The 25,768-nt window shown below is 48.2% G+C and overlaps 5 protein-coding genes across 7 annotated transcripts; all 5 read left to right on the top strand.

Moving 5' to 3' along the window:
* Positions 1-369: 369 nt before the first annotated feature.
* pigs (phosphatidylinositol glycan anchor biosynthesis, class S) lies at positions 370-4,696 on the top strand. The gene is made up of 12 exons (XM_084698382.1): positions 370-427; positions 1,088-1,227; positions 1,315-1,426; positions 1,649-1,738; positions 1,884-1,975; positions 2,081-2,321; positions 2,559-2,701; positions 2,799-2,913; positions 3,057-3,202; positions 3,319-3,419; positions 3,628-3,838; positions 3,951-4,696. The coding sequence occupies exons 1-12, from the start codon at positions 409-411 to the stop codon at positions 4,227-4,229; spliced, it is 1,689 nt and encodes a 562-aa protein (XP_084554508.1). The 5' UTR covers positions 370-408; the 3' UTR covers positions 4,230-4,696.
* Positions 4,697-4,891: 195 nt separating this feature from the next.
* Positions 4,892-8,195, top strand: LOC146288375 (serine/arginine-rich splicing factor 1B). 2 transcript variants are annotated; one of them, XM_084698342.1, is made up of 6 exons: positions 4,892-5,302; positions 5,627-5,805; positions 5,898-6,070; positions 6,327-6,560; positions 7,037-7,127; positions 7,633-8,194. In XM_084698342.1, exons 1-4 carry the CDS (start codon positions 5,112-5,114, stop codon positions 6,483-6,485), a joined length of 702 nt encoding a protein of 233 aa, XP_084554468.1. In that variant the 5' UTR covers positions 4,892-5,111; the 3' UTR covers positions 6,486-6,560; positions 7,037-7,127; positions 7,633-8,194. The 2 variants fall into 2 exon arrangements, with proteins under 2 accessions (XP_084554468.1, XP_084554467.1); XM_084698341.1 differs by having other exon boundaries at positions 6,327-7,127; positions 7,633-8,195.
* Positions 8,196-8,892: 697 nt separating this feature from the next.
* dynll2b (dynein, light chain, LC8-type 2b) lies at positions 8,893-11,388 on the top strand. Its single transcript, XM_084698343.1, has 3 exons — positions 8,893-9,055; positions 10,440-10,576; positions 10,718-11,388. Exons 2-3 carry the CDS (start codon positions 10,445-10,447, stop codon positions 10,853-10,855), a joined length of 270 nt encoding a protein of 89 aa, XP_084554469.1. The 5' UTR covers positions 8,893-9,055; positions 10,440-10,444; the 3' UTR covers positions 10,856-11,388.
* Positions 11,389-11,731: 343 nt separating this feature from the next.
* heatr6 (HEAT repeat containing 6) lies at positions 11,732-19,405 on the top strand. The gene is made up of 20 exons (XM_084697851.1): positions 11,732-12,037; positions 12,127-12,234; positions 12,375-12,515; positions 12,741-12,856; positions 13,347-13,461; positions 13,566-13,667; positions 13,804-13,950; positions 14,310-14,560; positions 14,720-14,894; positions 15,127-15,333; positions 15,504-15,603; positions 15,787-16,175; positions 16,257-16,379; positions 16,741-16,827; positions 17,012-17,146; positions 17,325-17,447; positions 17,553-17,677; positions 17,880-17,976; positions 18,148-18,352; positions 18,467-19,405. Exons 1-20 carry the CDS (start codon positions 11,732-11,734, stop codon positions 19,120-19,122), a joined length of 3,708 nt encoding a protein of 1,235 aa, XP_084553977.1. The 3' UTR covers positions 19,123-19,405.
* Positions 19,406-19,813: 408 nt separating this feature from the next.
* Positions 19,814-25,636, top strand: ddx52 (DEAD (Asp-Glu-Ala-Asp) box polypeptide 52). Of its 2 annotated transcripts, none has more exons than XM_084697853.1 (15): positions 19,814-19,953; positions 20,197-20,434; positions 20,615-20,757; positions 20,957-21,142; positions 22,475-22,618; positions 22,820-22,931; positions 23,025-23,097; positions 23,201-23,404; positions 23,545-23,635; positions 23,829-23,951; positions 24,065-24,215; positions 24,338-24,413; positions 24,509-24,580; positions 24,957-25,247; positions 25,417-25,636. In XM_084697853.1, the coding sequence occupies exons 1-15, from the start codon at positions 19,867-19,869 to the stop codon at positions 25,460-25,462; spliced, it is 2,037 nt and encodes a 678-aa protein (XP_084553979.1). In that variant the 5' UTR covers positions 19,814-19,866; the 3' UTR covers positions 25,463-25,636. The 2 variants fall into 2 exon arrangements, with proteins under 2 accessions (XP_084553979.1, XP_084553978.1); XM_084697852.1 differs by having other exon boundaries at positions 25,372-25,636.
* Positions 25,637-25,768: the final 132 nt, after the last annotated feature.

Below are 25,768 nucleotides of genomic sequence, written 5' to 3'. Positions count from 1 at the left end.
CATTCAATGATATATGATTACAGTCAAACAGCATTTTGGCTACTGCCTGAAGATCAATGATTCTGACCTTGTAATATGAGCCATTTAATTATCGATCAAACTGATACTTTTCCAAGTTAAGTCCATGGCTATGTATTTCCCTTTACAAATGATTTATTGATAGGATACCTATAGCCTGTATATGGCCATAGGAAATAAGTCACAATAAAGCAATTTTTGCAATTTAACGGTAGCTGCGGTTTGGTCTACTGTCATTTTCTCAGCTGTCACTTCCAACCGTTCTCCACTTCCTTATTGTCAGTGATTAGGTCCGCCTTCGGGCTCATGATTGGGTAGAAGGGAGTACGCTTTACTTTGATTGGAGAATGTTCTTCCGTATGCTCCAGCCACGCCTCGTATGAGGGAAAAATGACTACCATGGAAGTGGGTGAGTGAGATTTGTGTAATGTTTCCTCATAAATGCTAACCATTTTCAGAATAATAACATTTCTAGTAGAAAGGTGTGCCGTCGTTTTGTTAATTGTCCCACAATGTGCCATAAATGCTAGGTTTGGTCGCTAGCTCGTTTGACACGCGCTAGCTACTAATGTTAGTTAGCGAGGCACAGTGTCCAGACCTGGATTTTTCTCTGGATAACATTAGAGAAAAATGCTATAGCCAGTAACTCAGCAGCTACTGTGCCCAACAAGATATCTGACCATGCTACACAGTGATGGTGATGAAGTGGGAATGATCGTTGGGTTGATGGGAGCGTCGATGGCATTTGTCTTGGTCTGTTTGAGACAAATGCATTGCATTCTGTAGGCCTACTATAAAGAGTCGTAATTCAATCTGTTAAACATATTTGCGACACTGCGACACATCAAGGAGGTTCTATGGAGTGAACAGGAAAATAAGCAAAGGCCTCCTACATCCTTGGACCTGAAGTTAAATTGTTTGTGTGCTGTTGCCTGGTGCAGTGTGTAGTGTATCATTATGTGGTTGTTAACTGTTTTGACGACAGTGTGGTAGTTACGTGTGTTTGTTCTTCTGATATCGCTTTGGTACCCATTGAGTCCCTGGCTGAGTATTTCTCTGTCTGGCGCAGAACGACAGCGGGGTCGGTACGCAGCCCTGGCCATCGCAGCGGTTGTGATTGTTGTGGGGGTCCCTCTTTGGTGGCGCACCACCGAAACTTACCGTGCCTGGCTGCCTGTGCACCAGATCAACGAGTTGGCCCAGCTGCAGGTATGTTGTGTCGTTAACTTATGTGTTCGCACACATTGCTATCCTGTATAACCTCGATCTGTCTAACTTCCACTACTTGCTCTTTAGCTTCAGTTGAATGTCGATGTAGAAGTTGTGTTCTCCCGTGGAACCCTGACCCCAGAACAAGGGAAAAAGGTTCCATTAACGCAAACACGAGATGAGGAACACACAGTGGACGGTAAGGGTAACGGGCTTGGTGTTTTTGATTGATCAGCAAGTAGCAATGACTGTCCATGCAAACTTTTAAATCTGTTTAGGTTTCCATTTCACATCAACACATCAACTTTGACCAAAATGATTTGTTTTCCCTTATGCGCCATCTAAGCAAAAACAGAGGAGCATGTTATCGGTACATGTGTATAATTTCTCCTCTCTTCCGCATGTCTTGTTCTCTCTATAGAAAAGACTTCTCTGAGGTACAAGTATGAGACAAAGTACCGCACAGCTACCATCATGGAAGAGGATGCTCTTAACCAGCCTACTGCTGCAGGTCAGGCCTCCTCAGTTGTCAAACTCAGCCCCCCTGCCCCAACAGCTCCCCCTCAAGCAAAACCATGCAGATATGACAAAAGGAAACAAGCATCTGATGGCTCTATATCTCTCTGTGTCTCTCTTTCTCTGTTCCCTCCTTTTAGAGGCTGACGTCGCTCTGCACACGCTCAGTGAGAGCCCATGTGGTTCTGTGGTGGTGCACGTGATCCCGGAATCCTCCTTGCTACTTCCAGAGGTGAGGACGAGACGTTAGCCTTCACAAGCTCCTGCGTATACAAAACGGAAGGGGGGGGGGAGACGGCGTCCGCGTGTTCATGGCGTGGCTCTGTGTCCCTGTCAGGGCGTGAGCGTGTACGTGGGCCGGAGGAGGACCGCCGTGCTGCGAACGAGCGGCGCTCCGAGAGGGGGCGTGGCTCTCAAGGAGGTGCTGGCTGCCCTGGAGCCGCAGGTCACCCAGGTGCTGCACATGATGTCGTTCAGCCACACTGACATCGCCGCCGCCATCAGCGACCGAGTCCGCCTCGGCGATGTCAGCAGGGAGAGTCTGGTAGACAGCATGAGAGCCTTCAAGTCCAGTCCAGGTCAGTTCACAAGACCGTCACATTTGACCCACTTGAGACTAGATATGTCCATGTTACTGTGCCAGTAGTTCACATGAGACTAACACATTTTCCCCCCCTTGAGTTGGCTTGTAGCCAGACCACTTCCAGTACTTTCCTTTCAGGCCAGGCCTGGACATAGTTTACCTTACTACTTCCTTTCCTCTCTTTCATTCTCATCCCCCTTTTATATCTTTTACCCTCCCTGTCTAACTCCAGGATATGAGATAACCTTCAGCCTGCTGAACCCGGATCCTAAATCGCACCGCCTCCACTGGGACATTGAGGGAGCTGTACAGAACTACGTCCAGCCCTTGCTCACAAAACTAGCCCCTGTCGCCAACTTCAGCATCGACTCTCAGGTGGTTCCATCTCCATATCTCATCGGACTCGCTGACCCTCTACATCTGTGTGGCTGTCAAATATGTAACTGGGTCCCTTTTCATCCGTGTGCTATAGATCCTGTACTACGCAGTGCTGGGGGTCAACCCTCGCTTTGACGGCAGCGTTAATGCCTACACGCTCAACGCTGAGAGCCTTGCTCACGTTATTAACCCCGTGGAGGCCAGACTGGGTGAGATGCGCGCACGTAAATATACACGGCCCGAACCATGAACAGCTTATTGGTTGGGAGAAAATAGCCCACGTGCAAGCTTGTACATGTGGACGTTGAGGTGACGTTGTAAAGATAGCGAGGTAGGTGTTTTCTGTGTCCAGGCTCCAGTGCTGCTTCCTCCTACCCGGTTTTGAACTTCCTGCTGTATGTGCCTGACGCCCACCACTCCCCCCTCCACATCCATGGGCACAGGAAACAGGAAGTGCCTTCCAACGCATTCCACTCTCCACGCTGGGGTGGCATCATGGTGAGACGCTGCCACCTTCTTGCAGGGCGGCTGCAACAGCTTGCCACCATGGGCAATCTCGTCATCGCTTTATTTTGTAGGACAAACTCCTTCTCATCCCATTTTTCTTTCTGTAGGTGTATAACGTCAACGATCGCTATGGGCCTGGGGCTGAGTTTCCTATTGATGTTAGCATAGACATGGCCAGGGTCATGGGAGTCTTCCTTGCACAGCTTCGGTCAGTCGAAAAACATGCAAGTGTGTACTTGTGTGTGTGTGTGTGGAAGTAGATATATTTATCTGTTTGTAAATGCAAATGCCTGTGAGTGTCAGTGTAGATATTAGTGTGTGTGTGTGTGTGTGTGTGTGTGTGTGTGTGTGTGTGTGTGTGTGTGTTATTTATTTATTTTTTTTGTGTAACCTTCCTCGTTCTCTCTCACTGTCAGACTAATGCTGGGGGTGCAATCCTCTGCCCCTCCCCCTGGCTTCCTGGTTGAACCGTGTGGCAGTGCAGGATTGGCAGACTGGGAGCTGGACCGCCTTATGTGGAGTCGTAGTGTGGAAAACGTTGCCACAGCAACGACCACCATCACCTCATTGGCACAGCTTCTTGACCAGATTGGCAATATCGTCATCAACGACAACATTGCCCAGCAGGTGTGTTACAGTACATTTTACATCTAATCTAAAGGCAAAGCGATAGGCTTCAAGTAGGTTTTTCTATGGTTTCCGAAATGACAAAATACCTATTGTTGTCCCTGTCACCCAGGTGTCGAGTGCTGTCACGTCCCTGCAGTTGGCCGTGGCTGAGTTGGAGATGGGGAACCTTGGCTTTGCCCTGCAGTACAGCAAGGAGGCCATCTTGGCATCGGAGAGAGCCTTCTTCGACCCCTCACTCCTCCACCTCCTCTATTTCCCAGATGACCAGAAGTTTGCCATCTATATCCCCTTATTCCTGCCCATGTGTGTCCCCATCTTGCTGTCCTTGCTCAAGATCGCCTCTGAGATCAGACAGAGGCGCAAGGACAAACAGGCAAAGAAAGACTGAGACACATGCGTACACAGGCATAGATACACAAACGGCCTATGGCCTTAGTTCACAGACCACTGTGACACCTAATCTACAGGAATGTAGCACGAGATGAAGTTAAGGAGGCTTGAAACTCATCGTACTACATGGATGAATGGAAACCTCAATGGCCTTGGCTTCATACGATTGTACTTTTGATGTGGGTCCCACTGCACTCTATAGCCAAGTCATACGAATAAAAACTAGTATCAGGATGACAAATTATGTTTCTACACTTCCAAGCCCACCTCCTTTCTATTTATGAATACCATTATAGAAAATACCAATGATGGATGCACTGTACTACTGTTAAAAGGGATCTTATTTAATGAAGAAATGTTGTCTGACATTTTGAAAGATACAAATGTGGTGCTTTTTTACCTTGTTTTAGACTATATGAAATTAAAGAACAATACATGTATATTTTTTCGCAAATGTATTCTTTATTCTTGTGACAGTGTGTGGTTCGATACCCTTATACACTTACCTCTAAGACTGTCGTGAAATAGTCTTGATATTATTAAGTACATATGATTAGGTAAATGCACGGACAGCAATACGCTGCTTTCGGGAAGCAATTAGAAAATTCACGTTCGACATTTTGCATGATCTTTTGAAGCGCACCTTCACGTCCGCCGCCATATTTTCAGAACGGAAGCCGGCTGGTTTTCCAACTTGGTTCTTGGACTGAAGTGTACCGAACAGTTTTCCCACCCAACATTTAGAAGATAATTGTGTTTGGATCGTTAACAGTCTGATATTCGTGACCGTTTAATACCTTATAATTGGCCATAATTTAGGTTGTTTGATTTGTTTGTACACACGTTTGCAGTGCTTTTTGTTTGTGATCGATTCGGAGGAATGTCTGGAGGAGTCATTCGAGGGCCAGCGGGTAATAACGACTGTCGGATTTACGTGGGAAACCTTCCCCCAGACATTCGCACCAAGGATGTCGAAGATGTTTTCTATAAATACGGGGCCATACGGGACATTGATCTGAAAAACCGAAGAGGAGGACCGCCGTTTGCCTTTGTTGAATTTGAAGATTCTAGGTGTGGCGTTGTTTAGTATGAATGGTAGCTAAACATTGCCATAACAGTAGTGTAGGTAACTGTCTGGGCATCAATGAAATTATCAGCCGCTAGCAAGCATACTGTACACACATTCGTTTTATGACACTCATGGGGATCTGTGCACATTTCTATACGAATGAGCAAAGATGGTACCTTTCCAATAACTATGTTTGTTGGGGGTTCTACTACTTTTCAAAACGTTTTTGGGCTGTTGTGTTTATGGAGTGCTTAATGTCGTTGCTTTGGCCTTGTACGTTACGAATCGTGTCTCACCAACTTATGTCGACTGTTTGTTTAAATAAGGGATGCAGATGATGCTGTCTGTGGTCGTGACGGCTACGACTATGATGGCTATCGCCTGCGTGTGGAGTTCCCACGAAGCGGGCGTGGGGGAGGGAGAGGAGGTGGCGGAGGTATTGGAGCTCAACGGGGAAGGTATGGCCCACCCTCACGCCGCTCCGAGTACAGGGTCATTGTCTCAGGTGAGTGAGTCAGTCACTGGTATTGTTGCGTTGCCAGTTGTACTGTATGTAGGTCAACAGTTGTATCCATTGTGTGTGCTCCCACACCCTAGGCCTCCCACCCAGTGGAAGCTGGCAGGACCTGAAGGACCACATGCGAGAGGCAGGTGATGTATGTTACGCTGACGTGTTCCGTGATGGCACCGGCGTGGTGGAGTTTGTACGCAAGGAAGACATGACCTACGCCGTCCGCAAGTTGGATAACACTAAGTTCCGCTCTCATGAGGTAGGTTAGGGTGACGGACATGGGATAATGGCTGCACACAAGGGAATAGCTTTGGAATTTGGAAGGTTACCAAGGTAAGTCTATGGAAAGTCACACTGCAGAGGGTGGGGGAGAAGTGGATGAATTAGGGAAGGGAAAATATAACTGACCCCGTAAGTACTTTTCTTCTGGTCTGAAGCGGCTTGTGTGTAGAAATTCAGTGCTTTGGGTTTGTTTCTCACAGAGCAGCTGTTTGTGTGTCTCCGTGTGCATCCAGGGAGAGACAGCTTACATCCGCGTGAAGATGGACGGGCCCCGTAGCCCTAGCTACGGCCGCTCGCGCTCCCGCAGCCGCAGCAACAGCCGGTCCCGGAGCTACTCGCCGCGCCGAACTCGAGGATCCCCAAACTACTCCCGCTCTCGCTCACGCACCTAGGCCCTCAACCAGCTCGTCTCCGAGATGCTTACAGCACCTATCCAGACCCAGGATCTGGCCACCTAGCCCTGTGTGGTCTGAGACTTCCCACTCACTGATCAGTTTGACGTCAGCTGTGACTCACTCTGCCCCCTGGTGGGCCGTCAGCTGTATTACTCTTCCAGTTCATCCTCCTGATTCGTCTTCTCATTCCTCTCATGCTGTTTGTCGAACTTTTGTTGTTGTCCCCCCCCCCCTTTTCTTTCCCATAACCCCCTCTCCTCACTCCCCTTTCCATCACCCTGTGTTTCACCCTCTAACTCATCTCTGCAAACACTGCTGTGTCATTCTGACTGGTAACTCTCCCCTCTCTCTCCTCGTTTGAACCCAGTGGAAATGGGACAAGCAGCCTTGGTGCTTCCATCATGTTGTGGCCTTGTGCTAACGCATGTTGTTCGGCAGGGATGGGTTTGTGAATGGTTTTTCGGGGAGGGAGGATACATGTTGTTTTTCTGGGAGTGTTTACTTGTGTAAACTGTTGTACTTTCACCTTCTCGTGTGTCTTTCTGTAGAATTCAGAGGAGCAGGATAGGATGGAAACAAAGGAAACAGGAAAAGTCATATTAGGATAAACAGGAGGAGGAGTCAAATAAGGAGCCAATGGTATGATGACCGTGGCCTATTAAAGCCACCCTATAGGCTTTTAGCCTGATTATTTTTTCCCCCTTATTTGACAGTGTAACTGTATGTTTATCAGTACTATAATTCCTAAGTTTGGCTTTGCAATATTGTATCCCATGTCTCTTGCCTGGTGTTTGTTACACCTGTACATCCACTCTCACTGTTAGGATGTTTGTATGCATGTCTCTTGTCCATGCTGGTCGACCAGAAAGATCGTCGTTTTTCAATCCCAGTAGCCTACTCAATAATGCCCAGTGTAAAATATTGTATTTTTGAAAATGATTGTGCTCTCCTTTATTGTGGCATTATTTCACTATAGTTTGTTTGTATATTCTCTCGTTTCTGGCCATGGATGGAAGGTCATTTGGAGGGGGGGGGGGGGGGGGGCTGGAGAAAAGCATTTGTAGACAACAAAAGCTCCTTCTTTTGTGTGGGTGTGATTCTAACTTGTTGCCTCCTTCTCTTTGGTTCTGCTGGTATTCTAAAGGTTTGGATTGGGCTCATTATCTCCCCATCCCGGAGCCGGATCAGTGGATCAGGATTCAGGATTAGGATTAGGTTTAAGGATGGATACATGGAGCAGGAGCGTGGGAGCATTTTACAGGGAGAAGATCCCAACCCTCTGGGCCAGCCCCCCATCCCTGTCCCCTACCAACCAAACCGGAATCGTTAAGTTAAAATAACTCACCTAATTGGCACTCAAACATACCAAATTCCTTTTTCATTTGCTTTCATTTTGGTGGAACCTCAGATTTGCGCCCCGACGGGATCTTGATCGGCAATATTTTCTTTTTACCCGATATATCTTCTTTTCATAATGATAAAAAAGACGAGCAATCCCTGGAGCAAAAGCCAGGAGGCGTGCTCCGAGGCACAGGATGGACCCGCGCGCCTAAGGAGTGGTAACGAGGGGTAACAAGGGGAATTCTAATATGGATGGTGGGAGGGAGGGAAGGCGGGCACGAGAGGGTGAGATGTCGTAATTATGGTGTGCGAGTTCAGTTTTAGTTCATATACTCACATGGTTTGCGGTGTTTATGCCTCTCTTCAATAAATACCCATTTGCACAGCAGTTATGAATGATTTCATTGTATTCACTTATTTGTGCCAGTGTTTTACTCTAATAACCACATTTCACTAGAAATAGAACATGGTTCAGCATCAGTCAGAAGCATCAGACAAGCATATCAAATCTTATCACATACCTTAGGTTTACCTGAAGAATGTGTTCTAACACATGTTTTTACTTACATTTTGTACAATCATTAAAAGGCCTTGCTTGATTTTAAATTATCCACTCCTACTGATGATGTATTACCACCCAAGTCAGCTATCATCAAGTGTTTTCCCCCAACGACTTGATTTGTCAGTGATTAAAAACAAACAAACATGTGGGACTGATTTCACCATCTCAACCACAAAACCAGATATTTAACGCAAACTAACACAAGGCTTCATGGATGGTACCGTTCATTATGCCACTTCATTCATCAGTGATATACCTTTGCTGTCGCATATAATCAAGAGTCACAAAGATTGAACAATCATCATTCAGCAGCCAGTCGGATCCATAGTAAGACGAAGCAGTTTAGCATCAATCAGCTTCCCAGCGGAGCTGCACAGCATTGTGGGTGGAAATAAGATGCAGGCAATGGCATGCTAGTGGAAAACGCTTGTAGCGACCGGGTGGAAGTCGTGATCGAGCCAATAAGAGAGTCGGTGCAATGCGGGGGGCGGAGCAAATGAGAACGTGGCATGTAACCGCATATGAGCGACAAACAGTGGTCTATCATTCGTAGCGTACAGGATACACACACACGCAGAACTTTGGTTTAAAAAAAAAAACGGGAAGAGTTATTTGCGTGATTAAAGTCATTTGTAGTACAAAATCGAAGTCAGACAATAAACAGGTGAGCTACCATTTTCTAATGTCAGTCTGTCATAATCATGGAAGATGCATTAGCAGCATCTCCTGCGTTCAAGTTCTAAGATGTGCGCAATCGGAACTCCAGTCACTGTTCTACTCGGTGTGTATGTGTAATGTCCAGACTATGCCTATGCAGTCTATTTCTAAATAAAAGGCATGACAGACACGTAAGATGTAGTTAGTCGTTACAATGATAGTCTAGGTTACAATTGCAAAAGCAATGCCCAGAAACATCGTTAACAGAATTGGGGGATTAGGAAGTGTCGCCGCGCGGTCATTCAACACCTAACAGATGTTTCAATGTAGATAGGCTACAACGTTGCTGAATCCATTTTCAACTGCGCTCTCGAAGCACAGCCTGTCTTCAAGGACAGAGACGAAATTAATACCGCTGTCATCATAAAAAAATCTGATGTATAACATTTTAACTGCAGAAAGTTATCCTTATTAACTCGAACGTCACTGCCGGCAACATAGATAAACGCAGGTGATTTTCAGGACTACAGGTGTTGTAAAGGGGAGACAGGTGATCACCTAGTCAGACCACTGCCTCCTAAGGCTGATCCCACTGTGCTTTTGTGCGTAGTTTGTGATTCATGTTATAGACATAATGGTTTGTGGATTATTTTAGTTTATTGCTGTTCCAAAGGTATAGCCTAGTTAATCCTTTTTGGTTTAGTCACAGAGTAGGCCATTTGGACAGCATCGACGTCCATGTTGCCATTCCACGAGTTGAAAACCAGTCCAAGACAGTTTGTTCTTGTAGTTGGATATCAGTTGGTGTCTATAGATTATGGATTCAACCTAATTGCATGAATTAATGCGGTATTCCCCTTGCATCTTATTCAGCCTGGGATTGCTGTTCATCATGGACAGAGGCCAGATTGCTCTCTGTCAGAGCGAGGTGATAAAGTGTTGGTTGGGAGGAGATGGATAACTGAGCTGTTTGGCTTAGAGCTGCAGACTGCAGAGATCAGGAATGAGAAAGTCAGGAATTAGAACAACACTGCTCAGACTACTTCAACCCCTCATCTTGTGTCCTGTGGTGTGTTGTTGTTACTGGTTCTTCAATTTGCCAGCAGCCCACCCACATGAAGCAACATGGGGGTCACCATTTGTTTGAGCTTTTTTTGGAGGGTTGTGGCTGCTGACTCTTCTACATTCCCTGCAATACAGACCAATACCTATGCGACACAGCACCTTAACCTACACCAGATGTCCATGTTTTGGCTTATCACAGTAATTCAGTATAACCACACGTGATTTACAAGGGACTGAAGTAGAAGCTGACAGTCTGGACACTGCAGCATGTGACAGCTTGAATCGGGCCTTGCTTGGAGTTAAAGCGTGTGCATGTCTGTTCTCAGCCATCATGACTGACAGGAAGGCAGTGATAAAGAACGCAGACATGTCAGAGGACATGCAACAGGACGCGGTGGACTGTGCTACCCAGGCCATGGAGAAGTACAACATCGAGAAAGACATTGCTGCCTACATCAAAAAGGTAACCTGGGGGTTTTGCATGGGGCCTAGATGTCGCACGACTTCAGAGTCACACATTTAAAATTCATACTTGAGAGTCAAGATTCACACGTTTTGTTTTGTTCCCACCTTCCCCTCCCGAACCCCAACCCTCTCTCCGTAGGAGTTTGATAAGAAGTACAACCCAACATGGCATTGCATTGTGGGAAGGAACTTCGGCAGCTATGTGACGCACGAGACCAAGCACTTCATCTACTTCTACCTGGGCCAAGTAGCCATCCTGCTCTTCAAGTCTGGCTGAGCCCCCCCCACCCCAGATAACCTAACCTACCCCCACCCTTACCTTATTTACCCCTTATTGTGACTCCTCTGAACCACATTACCACCGACAGTGAAATGGGCTCCGCTCTTCAACTGGACTGTGATACACAGATGGCTGAGGCCATTCTTACTTACTCGCTCACACACGTGTATACACACACACACACACACACACACACAGTACACAAACAAACGCCTTGCCCCCAACAATTGCATCCACACACTTGCTCAAACACAGACTAACTCATACACTACAAACGTTCTAGATTATTCTTAAGACCTGGCTGTGCACTGATGCATGGACCGTGTACATTATTTCATGTGTATATGTTGCAGTATGATAAACATGCTTGTCATGGAGTTGCCTAAGATGACTCAGCAACAGGATATTTTTGTTTATGATGCTTTTTTTATTTTCTGTTTGATTTATTGTTATTAAAGATGTTGTACAAAATGCTTTGACTGTTGCTTAAACATTATTAATAAAGAGTAGAATACTTTATTTCAAAGTAATATTGCCTCCTGTCTTTTAAGTTAATGTCTCTTGGGTGTGTAACTATTTGTCATATACTTAGCACCATCCATCAGTAATATAATTAATATTTTTTTCATGAGAATGTGAAGGAAAGACCATCAGTCCAAATCATTTTGTTCTAATCTCACACCACGTTATGTAAAAAAATGCCGTAGGCCTAAAAAAATCACACAGCAACGAAGTTATAATTAAATAAAAGATCTGATGAGTGGTAGAGAGCGACGACCATTGCGCAGAAGAGGACGTAATGATTAAACCTCCATTTGACCCCGGATGTTGATGTGAGTTACCATAGTAGTGACTACATTTAACTAGACTAAGATGGCGACTAAAGCAACGTTGTCACCGGGTCCTTTGCGACCAGTATCTTCCAACCTTAAAGTTAACGACACACCGCCTGTTAGTTTATCTCCAGATGCTGCTCCGTTCATTCCGCTTGCCAAGGAAACAGAACTTGGTTCCGTGTCAGACGCTGGGGTACAGTTTGCTCGGTGTGCCTCCAAGCTCCGCTTGTTACGATCTGGAGATCCAGCCAGTCTCAAAACCGAGCTCAACTTGCTCTTTGATCAACTCATTTCAGAAAACTACGATAACAACTTTAGTCCGCACACCTATATACAACCTGAGGTAGGTACCCGTCATGAAGTGACCGTGCCATGTAGTATCATTTTGCAAGCTATGGTACTTGTACAAATCAATCTGGTTTTCCTCTGTAGGATGTTTGCGCTTTGCTCGTTCATGCCAGTCGTCTAGTGCCACTCAGTCAAGAACATCTAGTCATTAAACTTTGCCAACTCATTCATCATCTGCTCAACCAGCTGCAGGTACGCCCACACTGTAGATTACTGCATGATCATGTCGATAGCTCCAGAATCTGCGGTCAATGACTGACAATACTATTCTTGGACGTTTTTCTCTGGGCGTGGTGCTATTACGGTTCAACCCATTCTCTGTTTTTCTCCAGGTGATAGTGGATGAGCACACGCTGGAATTGTTGGTGTGCTATACCTTGCGTGCCTTAAGTGCCTGCAGCTCATGGACCCATTCCGATGTGCTTCTGGCACTCTCCACTCTGGTGTATGGGAATGGACATAAATGCCACAAGGTAGATTTATACGGTGCAATTAGCGTACGTTCTAATAGGCTGAGTATCAAACGTGTCTAAAATGCCATCCAATGCAATTGGCGATGTCGGCTTGCAATCAAGGACACACAGGAAGCTTTTCCAGGTGTGGTCTAAACCTACTTTTGTGTTGTGTCTGAAGGTATACATGGTATATAAACTGCCGTTTTGAGCTCAGCTATAACTGTCGTTTTCCCTTTTTTGCAGCACTTGAGTGAGTTACTGGGTGAGACGCGAGTGTTGATGCTGTACAGCGCCCCCACCCAGCCAGACATGGAGCTACGGCGTGCCGCTCTAACCTGTATGGCCAACCTTTGTCTGGGGTAGGAATTCACGATCTCATACTTTTTAGTATAGTTCGATAGTGTGTGTCATGAGATCGTCTCAACCTGAAATAGTTTCTGAAGATAACCAGCTATACTTATTAGGAGTGTAACGATACACTCAGCTCACAATACATTACGTATCATGATACTGGGTGTACGATACAATACGTATCACAATATTTTGAACAACATTTTAAATGAAACTGAAATTCAATTCACAGATTTATTTACAAAACATTTAATCATTTTCTTTGTTGGTACATACAATTTAGTTAACTCAGTTAATGTGATTTCTGTGAATGCACGCATGACGCAGGAGCAGAGTAGGTCGCACGCTGGTAGCTCAACCAATAGGATCAAACGGATGTTGTATTCTAAAAATATTGCTATAACTCTATGACACATATTGCAAAAGTTTTGTATTATGATATATTGTTCCACGATATATTGTTTCACCCCTAATACTTGTGTGTGTGTGTGTGTGTAGGATTCCTGGCCAGCCATCCCTAGATGAGAAGTACAAGAGTGTGTGCTTCAGAGTGTTCCTGGAGACACTGCAGTCACCCAAATCCTCCACCAGTGATGAACTGCTGTATTGCACGGTACACAAAATGTTACACACACACACACACACACACAAACGTATGCAGCATCTGAATTCATGTCTGTCTGTTGCACTCAGTAATCCCTCCCTCCCTCCTTGTAGGTTATCCAGGGGGCATTGAAGGGCCTCCAGTGTCTTCTCTCTGGGGGGAAGTGGAAGTTTGGACCAGGGGAAGACCTAGGTTCCCTGTTGGCCGCACTCAAGGTACAGTCCCTGTGCGACAAGCAAGTTTGTCAGTAGAAAGTCCATATGTTAATGCGGTCGCTCACACCGCTGTGTGTGTGGATCAAAGCCTTGTCATGATTGTGTGTGTGTGTGTGTGTGTGTGTGTGTCTGTCAGAGGCTCATGTTCCAGGGGGCCCCGGGTGTGTGTGTGGAGTGGCCGTCCGTGCTGTACCCTGCCACCCTCCCCCAGTATGAGGCTCAATCGGCCCCTAAGCCTCCCGAGCCGGCACCTGACCCCCCTGCACAGGGCAAGGCCTCTGGGGTAAGTCCTGCAGCCTTGCTCCCTCATAAGTCCCTCGCCGGAAATATCCACTGTATTAGTCATCTCCCTGAGTACAATGCGTGCCGATTAGCCATAGGAGCAGAACATGGATTACAGTTAGGATTCAGAAATGGTCAGAGATCGCTGATCAAGCTGTAGCGCTTCTTGTCATTTGGATGTCATTTTCGGCCTGTGATTTTTGGTCGGCTGAAAGGAGAGAGAACTGAGTGGCACTCACTTTGTGTGTGTGTGTCTCTCTCTCTCTCTCTCTCTCTCTCTCTCTCTCTCTCTCTGTCTGTCTGTCTGTCTGTCTGTCTGTCTGTCTGTCTGTCTGTCTGTCTCTCCTCATCTCTCCACAGAACAAGAAGAAGAAGAGCCGGGGGAAGGGGAAGAAGACGGATGAGAAGCGAGTGGATGACGGCGAGGAGGACGAGCGAGAGAAAGAGCCTGTGCTTTTGAAAGGAGGGGGCGTGAAGGGGGGGGGAGGCGGAGGAGGAGAGGCCTGGTCTAAAGGCCCAGCGGATTCTCCGTCTCTCTACCCCTCCTGGAGGAAAAGCAGCTCGGACTCTGAGTTCTCGGATCCCGAGGGAGGCGCACAGAACAAGCTGAGGTACACGTGTGTGTGTGTGTGTCTCCCTGCCTCTCTCTTTCTGTCTCTCTCTATACGTCTCTCTCACTCTCTCGGTTTCTCATTCCCTCTCTTGCTACCGGTTCTATTCAGGCTCTTGCTGTCATGATAGCCCTATGATGCTGTGTGTTTGCGTGTCAGGTTGTACCACTGTCGCGTCAGACAGGGGGCGCTGCACTGCCTGCTGGTGGTGGTGAAGGGGGTGGAGAAGAGGACCCTCTATGGCTACTGGTCCTCCTTCATACCCGACGCCCCCATCGGAGGACACCCCCCTCTCACTCTCCTCACCATCATACTGAAGGACCCCTCCCCCAAGGTACACACACACACACACACACAGTAGATACACACATGCAGCATGTGCCGTTTCGCGCACACTGATACAAACACCCACGGGTATCAACACATATTTGCTCTTTACTCGCATAGTATATGTATAGGTGTTTACGTGCGCACACGCACACAGGATATGCACAATGCACATACTGACGCAGTCAAACACAAAGGCCTATGCTCCCTTTGTCAACTCCTCCCCCCCCCCCCCCCAGGTGCGTGCCTGTGCCCTCCAGGTGCTCTCGGCCCTGCTGGACGGCTCCCGCCAGCTGCTGGGGGTGGCGGAGGACACGGCGCCTCCCCGCACGGCCTTCACCCCCTTCTCCTTCTCCCTGGCCGCGGCCGTCAGGGAGCTGCACCGCTCCCTGAGCCTGGCCCTGCTGGCCGAGGCCTCCGCCCACACCCTCACACAGGTCATCAAGGTAACGCACACACGCGTCTCTGAGCTTCGCTATTGATTCACGCAGGTCAAAGTACCATCCGCTATCCCTAGCCGGATGACTGATGTTGCTAGTACCACTATAGATATTTGACGCGCGCGCACACACACACACATGTCCCAGCGCGCTGACAGGTCTCTGCTCTGTTGTAGAGTCTGGCCCACCTGGTGTCCAATGCCCCCTACAACCGCCTTAGACCCGGCCTACTCAGTCCCCTCTGGAGACAGATTCGCCCCTACATACGCCACCGAGGTCTGTCTGTGTGTGTGTTTGTGTGTGTGAATATGTGAGTGTGGATGTTTGTCAGGATGTGTGTGTGTGTGTGTGTGTGTGTGTGTGTGGTGGGGCGGTGTTTTCTTATACACTTATAGTGCCCACCAGGTTTATAGTAACCAAGTGGGTGTTTGCGCGTCTTCTTCCTTCCTCCCGCCGTAGACGTGAACGTGCGCGTGTCCGTCCTGACCCTGTACGGGGCCCTGCTGTCCGCCCAGGCCCCTCTCCCTGAGGTGCAGCTCCTCCTCAGACAGCCAGGGGGCGGCAGCACCTCCACAACGGGCTCGCACACCCCCCAGGACACGGCCCTGAGCTGGAGGCAGAGAGACGCGCCCTCCTCCCCCTCGCAGCGCAGCGCCCACGCCTCTCCCCCGGCCTCGCGCACCCCGACGGAGGAGGGAGAGGGGGGGAGGACCGGGCCGCCCTGGCTGCTGCAGCTGTGCACGTCGCTTGTCACTCAACCCCGAGAGGACCAATCGGACAGCGAGGCAGCCGGAGGGGGCGGGCCCACCAGTCTGGAGCCCTTCCCCTTACGTCTGGAAGCCTTGCAGGTGAGGAGATGAGAGATGGCAGTGGGGGGGGGGGCGAAGATTCGCTAACATGTTTTATTCAGCGTGCGTGTTCTGTTGCAGGTTCTGGCCCACTTGGTGAGAGGGTACTTCCCTCTGGCCCAGGGGAGTCTGTGTGAGCTGGGCCAGGTGAGCGCCAGCTGCCTCCGAGAGACGGACCCCTCCATACAGCTGCACGGAGCAAAGGTAACTTTCCCCGCTCTGTCTCTTTCTCTCTCTCCCTGTCTCTCTACCCTCTCTGTCTCTGTCTCTCTCTCCCCCTGTCTCTCTCCCCTGTCTGTCTCTCTCCCCTCTCTGTCTCTCTCTCCCTGTCTCTCTCCCCTCTGTCTCTCTCTCCGTCTCTCTCCCCTCTCTGTCTCTCTCTCCCTGTCTCTCTCCCCTCTCTGTCTCTTTCTCTCTCTCCCCTCTCTCTCCCCTCTCTGTCTCTGTCTCTCTCTCATCAGCCCCTGTCTGTGTCTTGCGTATGCAGTGATAAAAAGGATCATCTCAACAAAATGGCCAAACATCCATTTCTCCTTCCCCCCCCCCTCTCTCTTCCTCTCTCTAGTTGCTCGAAGAGTTGGGGACAGGTATAATACAGCAGTACAGAGCAGAGAGCAGCGTTCCAGAGACTGCCAGGGTCTCCCTCAGCCAGGTACGCTGGTCTCCGCATAGCTGTACACACCAGTACAGTACTTGTGTAGTAGTGCACAAAGTAACATTTGAACGCGTCATGCACGTGTGACATATCAACACGTGCTGGCGGGTGTAGCATGAATATGTCGCGCGGGTGCAACACGCCAGCACGTGTAACGGGTGTGTGATGGGATCCCCGGCAGGTGGTGCAGTTCTGGCTGGAGGTGCTGAGCGGGCCGCTGAATAGGGCTCTGCAGAGCGAGCAGCACCCCACCCTGCAGACCAGCGCCTGTGACACCCTCTCCTCCATCCTCCCGCAGGCCTTCGCCCAGCTGCCCGTGAGTCTGCCCCGGTCCAGCCCTTCTCTCCCGTCCGATCCGCCCCTGTTGTCTCTCTCTCCTGCTCGCGAAGCTCTGGCTCGCTTTCATCTCCCCTCCAACCATCTCCCGTCTGTGGAAAAACCCGAAATTGAGTTGCGCCGCCTTTGTGTGTTTTGACTCTTTTCCATGCGTGTAGGATAAGAGCCAAGTGATGTGCATCACGGTGTTGCTGGGCCTGACCTACAGTGACAACTCTCTGGTGAAGGCTGCCGCTGTCAGGGCCCTGGGAGTCTACATCCTGTTCCCCTGTCTGAGAGAGGTACTGATGACTACACAACCCGCGACGCCCCTCGCCTCCTCGCTCCACTGTTCCGTTGACGCGTGTCACGCAAATTTCCATTACCGGTGGTGTCGTCTTTTGCAGGACGTGATGTTTGTGGCAGACACGGCGAACACAATCCTGATGGCGCTGGACGACCGATCGGCCAACGTCCGCGCCAAGGCAGCCTGGTCGCTGGGCAACCTCACGGACACGCTTATCGTCAACATGTGAGAACGCATTCTCTCTTTCATCTATCGGGGGGGGGGGGGGTGTCTGCACGGTCGACATATTTGTCTTCAATAATGCGCCCCTCTATCTCCCTTTTTGACTGCCTGCTACTCTCCCTTGCCCCATCCGACTGTTCCCTCTCTCTTTCCAACTGTTCCCTCTCTCTCTCTCTCTCTCTCCCCCTCTCTCTCCCTCTCTCAGGGAGTGTGTGGGTGAAGACTTCCAGGAGGAGTTGTCTGACATGCTGCTGCTGAAGATGTTGAAGTCAGCCGCGCGAGCCTCGGCCGACAAGGACAGGGTGAGGACTTCCACCGAGCACGTTGCCACTCAAAACATGGCAACCATCGGCAACAAAACACCTCCCAAACCTTACCACAGGTCATTTGAATGAAATGCACCGTTTTCCCCAAATGTACCTTGTGACGCAGTGGTCCACCTTTGACACGGTAGCTTCTCTCCTCTGTCCCAGGTGAAGTCCAATGCTGTGAGAGCGTTGGGGAATCTGCTCCACTTCCTGCGTTATGGTCAGCTGACCCGCCCCGTGTTCCAACAGCCCCTCGAGGAGGCCGTCCGAGCACTTGTCCAAACCGTCCAATCCGAGGCCACCATGAAAGTCCGATGGAACGCCTGCTATGCCCTGGGGAACGCCTTCCAAAACCCTGCCCTCCCCCTTGGTAGTTTGACACACACACACACACGGACAGTGTGTCCTGTAATTGACGACCTTGTACACTGCATGTTTTGAAGCGCCTCAAACATTCTCCTCTCTTTTCCCTTCCTCTCGATAGACTCCGCCGAATGGTCCAGCGACGCGTTCTCGGCCCTCTGTTCCGTCGTCTCTTCCTGTAAGAACTTTAAGGTGCGAATCAAGTCTGCCGCCGCCCTCTCCGTCCCCGCCCGGCGCGGTAGCTACGGCGACGAGGAGCGCTTCGGCCGCGTGTGGAGTGCCCTGGCCGTGGCCCTGGAGAACAGCGAGGACACGCACGACTTCCTGGAATACCGCTACTGCGCCAGCCTCCGACACACACTCGCCAAAGCCCTTACCCACCTGCTCTCCCTCAGCCAATCGCAGGACATGCCCGCCCTGGGGGCGTCGCTGGCCGGGGAGGAGGGGAAAGGCATCAGAGAGCACCTGATCAAGTATCTTCGAGGAGAGGGGGAAGGAAGCGGAGGACCGGGGAGGGAAGGAGGAAAAGGGGGAGAGAGGGATGGGGAGGAGGGGGACAGTTCCAACCCCCGGGAGAGGGTCACAGCTCTACAGAAGACACGAGACAGACTGAGGGGAGCATGTGTGGAGGCAGAGGGAGGGGAAGGCCTGGGAATGGATGAGGCGAGGGGGGCAGAGATGGTGGTGGCGTTCCTGGAGGACGTGCTGCGGAGCTGCGAGGAGCTAGAGGGGTCCCACGGCACTCCCACTGTGGCTCAGTTTACTCCCACTGTTTGACCTCCTATCAGGCTGTGACACCAGCCTGACCCCACCAGAATAGAACAGAACTGAGGGAAAATAGACTACTTGATGTTACGGTGCCCTAAAAAGACACTGGAAGAGCATCGGCCTTGTTAATTATTATTTTCCCAGAGATCATATCTATACTTAACAATCAGGGATTCTTAATTGTTTTATATGAATGCATCTACACAACAATCAACTTTCCGAAACCCCCCTGAAATAAATGACTATATAAAAAAAAATATATATCAATTTTATTAAATCCCATTTTTACTGACCTGTGATGTTGTGTCTGAGTTTACTTAATTGTTCAGCAGATGCTTTCATCCAAAGCGACAAAGTGGGGGATTTGAACCTGCGGCCTAAAATAATAAGCTACTTGAAAGTAAACATATAAAGACTCATTATTTTTACTTTGACCAATTCTGTGAGTTTCACTGTTGTTTTACTTGCTTGAAAATGCAAGAAAAGGCAATTGTACTCTCACTTTTTTTATAACGAAATGTATGCTTTGTTGTCTTTATTGTATGCACCGACCCACCAAAGAAATTCCTGGTTTGTGTTAATAAACTTTGCAATAAACCGGATCCTGATTCTGCAGAACGACAAGATTGCCTTTTGGTGACCCCTTGTGGATAGTGTAGGTGGAAAGGCTGCTTAATCGAATGACGAGAAGTCATTTGATCTACTTTTCAGAAGTTTGACTCGTCATGCCTTTACTTGCCCCACGCCGTTTCAATGGACGCCTTTGACTTGTTTCGGAAGCTGGGAGCAGGGGCAAAATTCGATTTTAAGAGGTTTGGGAAAGATGCAGAACGATTTAAGGTAATATACAATCGGACTGTATTTATTGATCTAATTGTGTTGTATTGCTATGGTCAGAAACCGACCGTTGAGAAGGTAATGTCCTGAAGCGTGTATCTAGCTAGCTAATATGTAGCTAGCCAGAGCTACTACTAACATGTAGTACTGCTACCGTGACAAGTAGTTTGTTATTGTTGATTATACCGAATTTAGATGAAAATTGAGTTGAAGTTTGAATGTTTTCCCTGTTTGTATTTATATAAGGTCGTGAGACCACAAGGCAAAGATGGGTCCTCGGATATTCTCTCTGGGATCGACTTTTTTGGAACGGGTGTTACTAACCTAGGCAGCCAAAGCAGGGCTGTAGAAGAAGAGAAGGAAGGAGAAGATGACGAGCAGGGAGACGACGAGGAAACATCCGTCAGTGGAAAAAGAAAACTGCGTGTTGAGCAGACAACTGCGAAGAAGAAGAAAAAGAAAGGCAGATTTGGAGAAACCGAAGGTAAGCAGCCGTCGCTTTAGCTAACTCTTTAATGGAAATGTTAAGCAGGGACAAAAGTAATTCAATAACAGACTCAGCGAGCATAGAAAGGCGATAGCCTTAAAGCAAGTGAGGTAAAATGAGGCAAAACTTATTCTCAGAGCCGTCGCATGCTCGTCTCTCTCTGCTGGTTTTCTCTAGATCAAAACAATGGGCAGCCTGGGGAGAGCGACGGTGAAGGAATCCGCTGGACTTCCTCCCTGGACAGGAATACCAAAGACCTTCAGAAGGAGGGGCAGGAGAAGACCTCTCTCAAGAGAATGAAGCAGCTGCACAAGGAGAAGGTACTCAGCACACACACTCGATATGAACACACACACATAACATCTATTAAAAGACTCATGCATTCATAACTTATCCACACACATGACACAGTCATGGTAGTGTTATCTTATACTCTAATGCCATTGTCTCATTGTCTCTGATTGCACACCTATAGTCGAACAGAGTTTGACAGTCAACCTGTCCTCTCTGCTGTCTCAGGTGAACCGTTTACGTTCACAACACCGGATCAACGTGCACGGCAGTGACGTGCCCGACCCGCTGTGCACGTTTGCGGAGTTGCAGTCTGAGTACCGTCTGAGCCCGCGGGTCCTTCAGAACCTGCGAGAGGCCGGGCTCACCTCCCCGACACCCATACAGATGCAGGCCATACCGCTGATGATGCATGTGAGGAGACACACACACACGACACAATCCTCTGTTTACTGTGTCTGTTAAGACCAGTGGCTCTCAAACCTGGGCCTCGGACCCCCTGTCCTGCATGTTCTAGATGTTTCCCTGCTCACACACCTGATTCACATGAATGGTGGTTATTTGGCTTCTGCGCCCATTCATTTGATGGGGCAGTGGGACTTCTAACACATGCAGGACAAGGGGTCCCTGAGGACCAAGGGTGAGAACCACTGGTTTAGACTAACTTTACCCTCTGTTGTAACTTAAATATCAAGTAAAATAATCCAAATATTGAATTCTGACATACATTTTCCTCTCATTTGGCCCCTGTGCTTAAACCACTGCTTCTTTTTTTTTTTGTAATTAGTATTTTATTGAGTTTTTATACATCACTGTAACAATGTAATCAGAATTGTAGTCAACACAACAATTGACGTCTTATAATTTATCCCTTAGTGATGTTACATTTTGAAAAATAAAATAAAGATTATGCCAAAAGGGGTGATAGAAATCAGGTAGAAATAGTTAAATAAAAAGGTAAACAAAAAATTAAAAAAAAAAAATAAAATAAAAAGAGAAAGAGAAAAAAAAAAATGTATATATGATATAAAAACACACATGGATCAGTTGTACAGATTTACAATAAGCAACACTCTCTCATCTGGTAGCAATATATTGCACGTACTTTCACCATTTCGCCACATATTTTTCAGTCCTGCCATTGATGTTGAACGAGATTTTTTCGTAGGATGCCACTTTTGCCAACTCCGTGCTCCACTCCTGGAAAGAGGGCTCACCTGGGTTCTTCCAGTTTCTCATTATGATTTGTTTTCCAACCATTATACTGGTCTGAATAAAGTCCGCTGCCCCACAGTTGGATGTTATTTGTGGATCATTTAAAACATATAGCCTAGGGCAGAACTCCAAGGTAGTCCGTATAATGTTTTCAATGCGATCGTGAATCTTTTGCCAGTAGCTCTGAATCATGGGACATTCCCAGATCAGATGAAGAAGAGTCCCTTCTGAGCTGCAGCACTTCCAGCAGTCTGCATTATCCCGCAACTTCAGCCTGAACAGTCGGCTTGGAGTCCAATAAAAGCGGTTCAGAATCTTAAACTGGATTAATCTAATTTTAATGTCTCTTGACACCCTCTTGATGTTTTCACAAATACGATCCCACTCTTTATGTGTGACATCAATGTTCAAATCTGCCGACCAAGTTAACATTGTTGCATGAGATATGGTAACAGTCTGTTGGAATAACATTGCATAGAATATGGAAGCCTAAACCACTGCTTCTTGACTGTGACGGTGTGCTTGTCTCAGGGTCGTGAGATCCTGGCGTGCGCCCCTACAGGTTCAGGGAAGACCCTGGCCTTCTGTCTCCCCCTGCTGGCCCACCTCCAGCAGCCAGCCAATCTGGGCTTCAGGGCTGTCATCATCTCCCCCACCAGAGAGCTGGCCAGCCAGGTACACACCTGCACACACCCAAACACTGACGTGCACGTACACGCACATAATTATGCCCGCTGACGCACAAACATGCTCGCTGACACTCCAACATAAACTCAGACACACCAACACAGACATACCCACAAACATCCACACACTGCAAAGGTCCTGTGTTGCTAGGTGGTCAGTGGTGTACGACTGACTAACTGTTGTATTCAGACCCACAGAGAGCTGGTTCGTCTGTCGGAAGGGACAGGCTTCAGGGTCCACATCATCGACAAGGCTTCCATGGCCGCCAAGAAATACGGACCTCAGTCGCGCAAGAAATATGGTACGCCATTACACTGTCACACTCACACACTCTCTATTGCAGGCTTTCTCTTTCGCACTGTCTCCCTCACTCCCTACCTCCTTCTTTCCATAGATATCCTGGTCAGTACTCCTAACAGGGTTGTCTTCCTCCTGAAACAAGATCCTCCAGCACTGGACCTTAGCAGGTAATTAACCACTTCAACATGTGTGTGTGTGTCCCAAACAAGCTGTCTTTCAGCGCCTCGCAAGCTCTTGCACCTTGAAGTCATATGTATGTGTGTGTGTCAGTGTGGAGTGGCTGGTGGTGGACGAGTCCGACAAGCTGTTCGAAGACGGCAAGAGTGGCTTCAGGGAGCAGCTGGCGGCCGTGTTCCTGGCGTGCTCTGGTCCCCGTGTCCGCCGGGCGCTCTACAGCGCCACCTGCGCCGCGGACGTGGAACAGTGGTGCCGGCTCAACCTCGACAACCTGGTCTCGGTCAACATCGGGCACAGGTACGCTACCTACAACTCTCGTCCTATCAGGACTACCGCTTGTTAAGCACTCAGGCTCTGGGAGTAGAAGACCTCAAGGCTACCAAGTTGAAAAAAGCTGAGTCATTAACACCCCTTTCGGCCATTTTGTTTCCCTACAGGAACACGGCGGTGGAGACGGTAGAACAGGAGCTTCTTTTTGTGGGGACAGAAAATGGAAAACTACTGGCCATGAGGGACATCATCAAGAAGGTAGGCAGCGCCAAGCAGAAGATGGAGCCGAAACATGAGCGAGGGAAGAAAGTTCCTTCAGCTTGGAGGAACAATGTTTTCGACGCAATAGGTTGAGGAGAGGATGTGATGTTGCAAAAGGAGCATTTCCTCATTCTCCCTCTGTCTTTTGTGCTGTTGCACTTTCTTTCCCTCCTTCTTGTTCTTGGAACAGGGGTTTTTGCCCCCCATGCTGGTGTTTGTGCAGTCAATAGAGCGAGCACGAGAGCTCTTCCACGAGCTAGTGTACGAGGGCATCAACGTGGACATCATACACGCCGACCGTACACAGCAGCAGGTACGCACTCATGAAGGACCACGCCCGCACACCTGTTTAGGGTTGAGCCATTGTAAAACATTTACTACCGAGTGGTAGTCTCATATCTTTATTTTTCTCCTTCTCCCTCTCAGAGAGAGAACGTCGTGAGTAGTTTCCGCTCAGGAAAGATCTGGGTGTTGATCTGCACAGCCCTGCTGGCCAGAGGGATCGACTTCAAGGGCGTCAACCTGGTGCTGAACTACGACTTCCCCACCAGCGCCGTGGAATACATCCACCGCATCGGTTAGTCCCCCTGTGCGGCCTCAACGTCCGGTCTAGTTTGGGCTCCTGTGTGTGTACATTACCCATGACACCTTCGTGTGCCCTTCAAACTCCTCTCCTCATCTCTCTTCTCATTCTCTCAGGGCGAACGGGCAGGGCCGGCCACACAGGGAAGGCAGTCACCTTCTTCACGGAGAACGACAAGCCGCTGTTGCGCAGGTACAGCACAAAAGGGATTGTATCGCCATCAACACAGACAGCTCCTTTTTTCCCCTTTCTAATTTTCTCCTCCCTCTCTCCCTCCCTACCTGAAGCATTGCCAACGTGATTAAGCAGGCCGGCTGTCCTGTACCAGACTACATGGTCGGCTTCAAGAAAATCCACAGGTGACCTTTAGACAGGAACACTTTTGTTCACTCTGCTATCTAAGTGATGGTAGAGGAACTAGTAGCAGATACTGTATAATATCTTTTTGGATTGTCTGGAAAACAATATTGTCTGCATAAACAATGTCCCTGGATTGTTTCAGTCCATTGGTTTGTGTTCATTCTTAAAGGTTGGACAAAGTACATTGTGTGAGGTATTAAAAACGTGAAATATTTCCCAGTACGTAAAATTTTGAACTGATTAAAAATGAGACTCATTTAAGATTAACTATGGACAATAATGTGATTAGAAATACAAATAAACGCTTGCCGGCCCTAGTTTGAACATGATTACACATGTATTAACCAGTTGTGATGTTTGTGCGTGTGTGTGCAGTAAGGTGAAGCGTCAGCTGCAGAAGAGGCCTCCCAAGAGGAGCACCATCCGCACCACGCCAAGCTTCCTCCTAAAGAAGGGAGAGAGGCCAGGAGAGAAGGCCCAAACAAAGAAAGGAGGACGTCAGCAGAAGAAACACGGGCAGAGAAGTGAAGAAAAAGTCAAAAAGAAGGGTGATGGACGGAAAAAAGGAAAGAAAGTGCAGAAGAATGGAGGAGGAGCAGGGGGAGAAACAGTCGGCAAAAAGCTGAAAAACGTCCTGGCGCCCTCTGCTGGAGTCAAGGAGAAGAGGTTTGTTTAAGAGCTTAAAACCATGAGATGCAGCAGTCTTGGTCACTGTATCCCTAAAAATGATGAAAGACTTTAAATAAGACTAATATTTCGAAATGTGATTGTTTTATGTTTGTGTTGTAAGACTGTTCAAGCAATTTACAGACGGACTTTTCGTATTTCCTCACAGGAAAAAGGGAATGAAAGCCACGGCAGAGAATGGACAAGCTGGTTGAGAGTATGGACCTATCATGGTGCCAGTCGTGGGCAGATGAGAGGACGAGACAGACTGACTTGTATATGAGGACACTGTTCTGTTTGCTTTGCAACCAATGTTGCAGTCTTTTCCAATATACTTCATGGACTTTTTATGAAAGAACTCAATAAATCGGTGTAAATTGTTTAACAAAGTTTAACTTGTATGTTCTTAAAACATTTTCACTTCTTCTCGCAAATTGATCAGACAGCTGACATGCTTAGCTAAAGTATTTGTATTTGTTTTGATGACAAAGCATGCATGAATTCAATATGTTTAGGAGAAT

The sequence above is a fragment of the Hypomesus nipponensis genome, chromosome 5 (genome assembly GCF_054491055.1).
Source record: "Hypomesus nipponensis isolate SF chromosome 5, ASM5449105v1, whole genome shotgun sequence".
NCBI classification, from domain to species: Eukaryota; Metazoa; Chordata; class Actinopteri; order Osmeriformes; family Osmeridae; genus Hypomesus; species Hypomesus nipponensis.
This window is presented reverse-complemented; position numbering and strand designations above follow the sequence as displayed.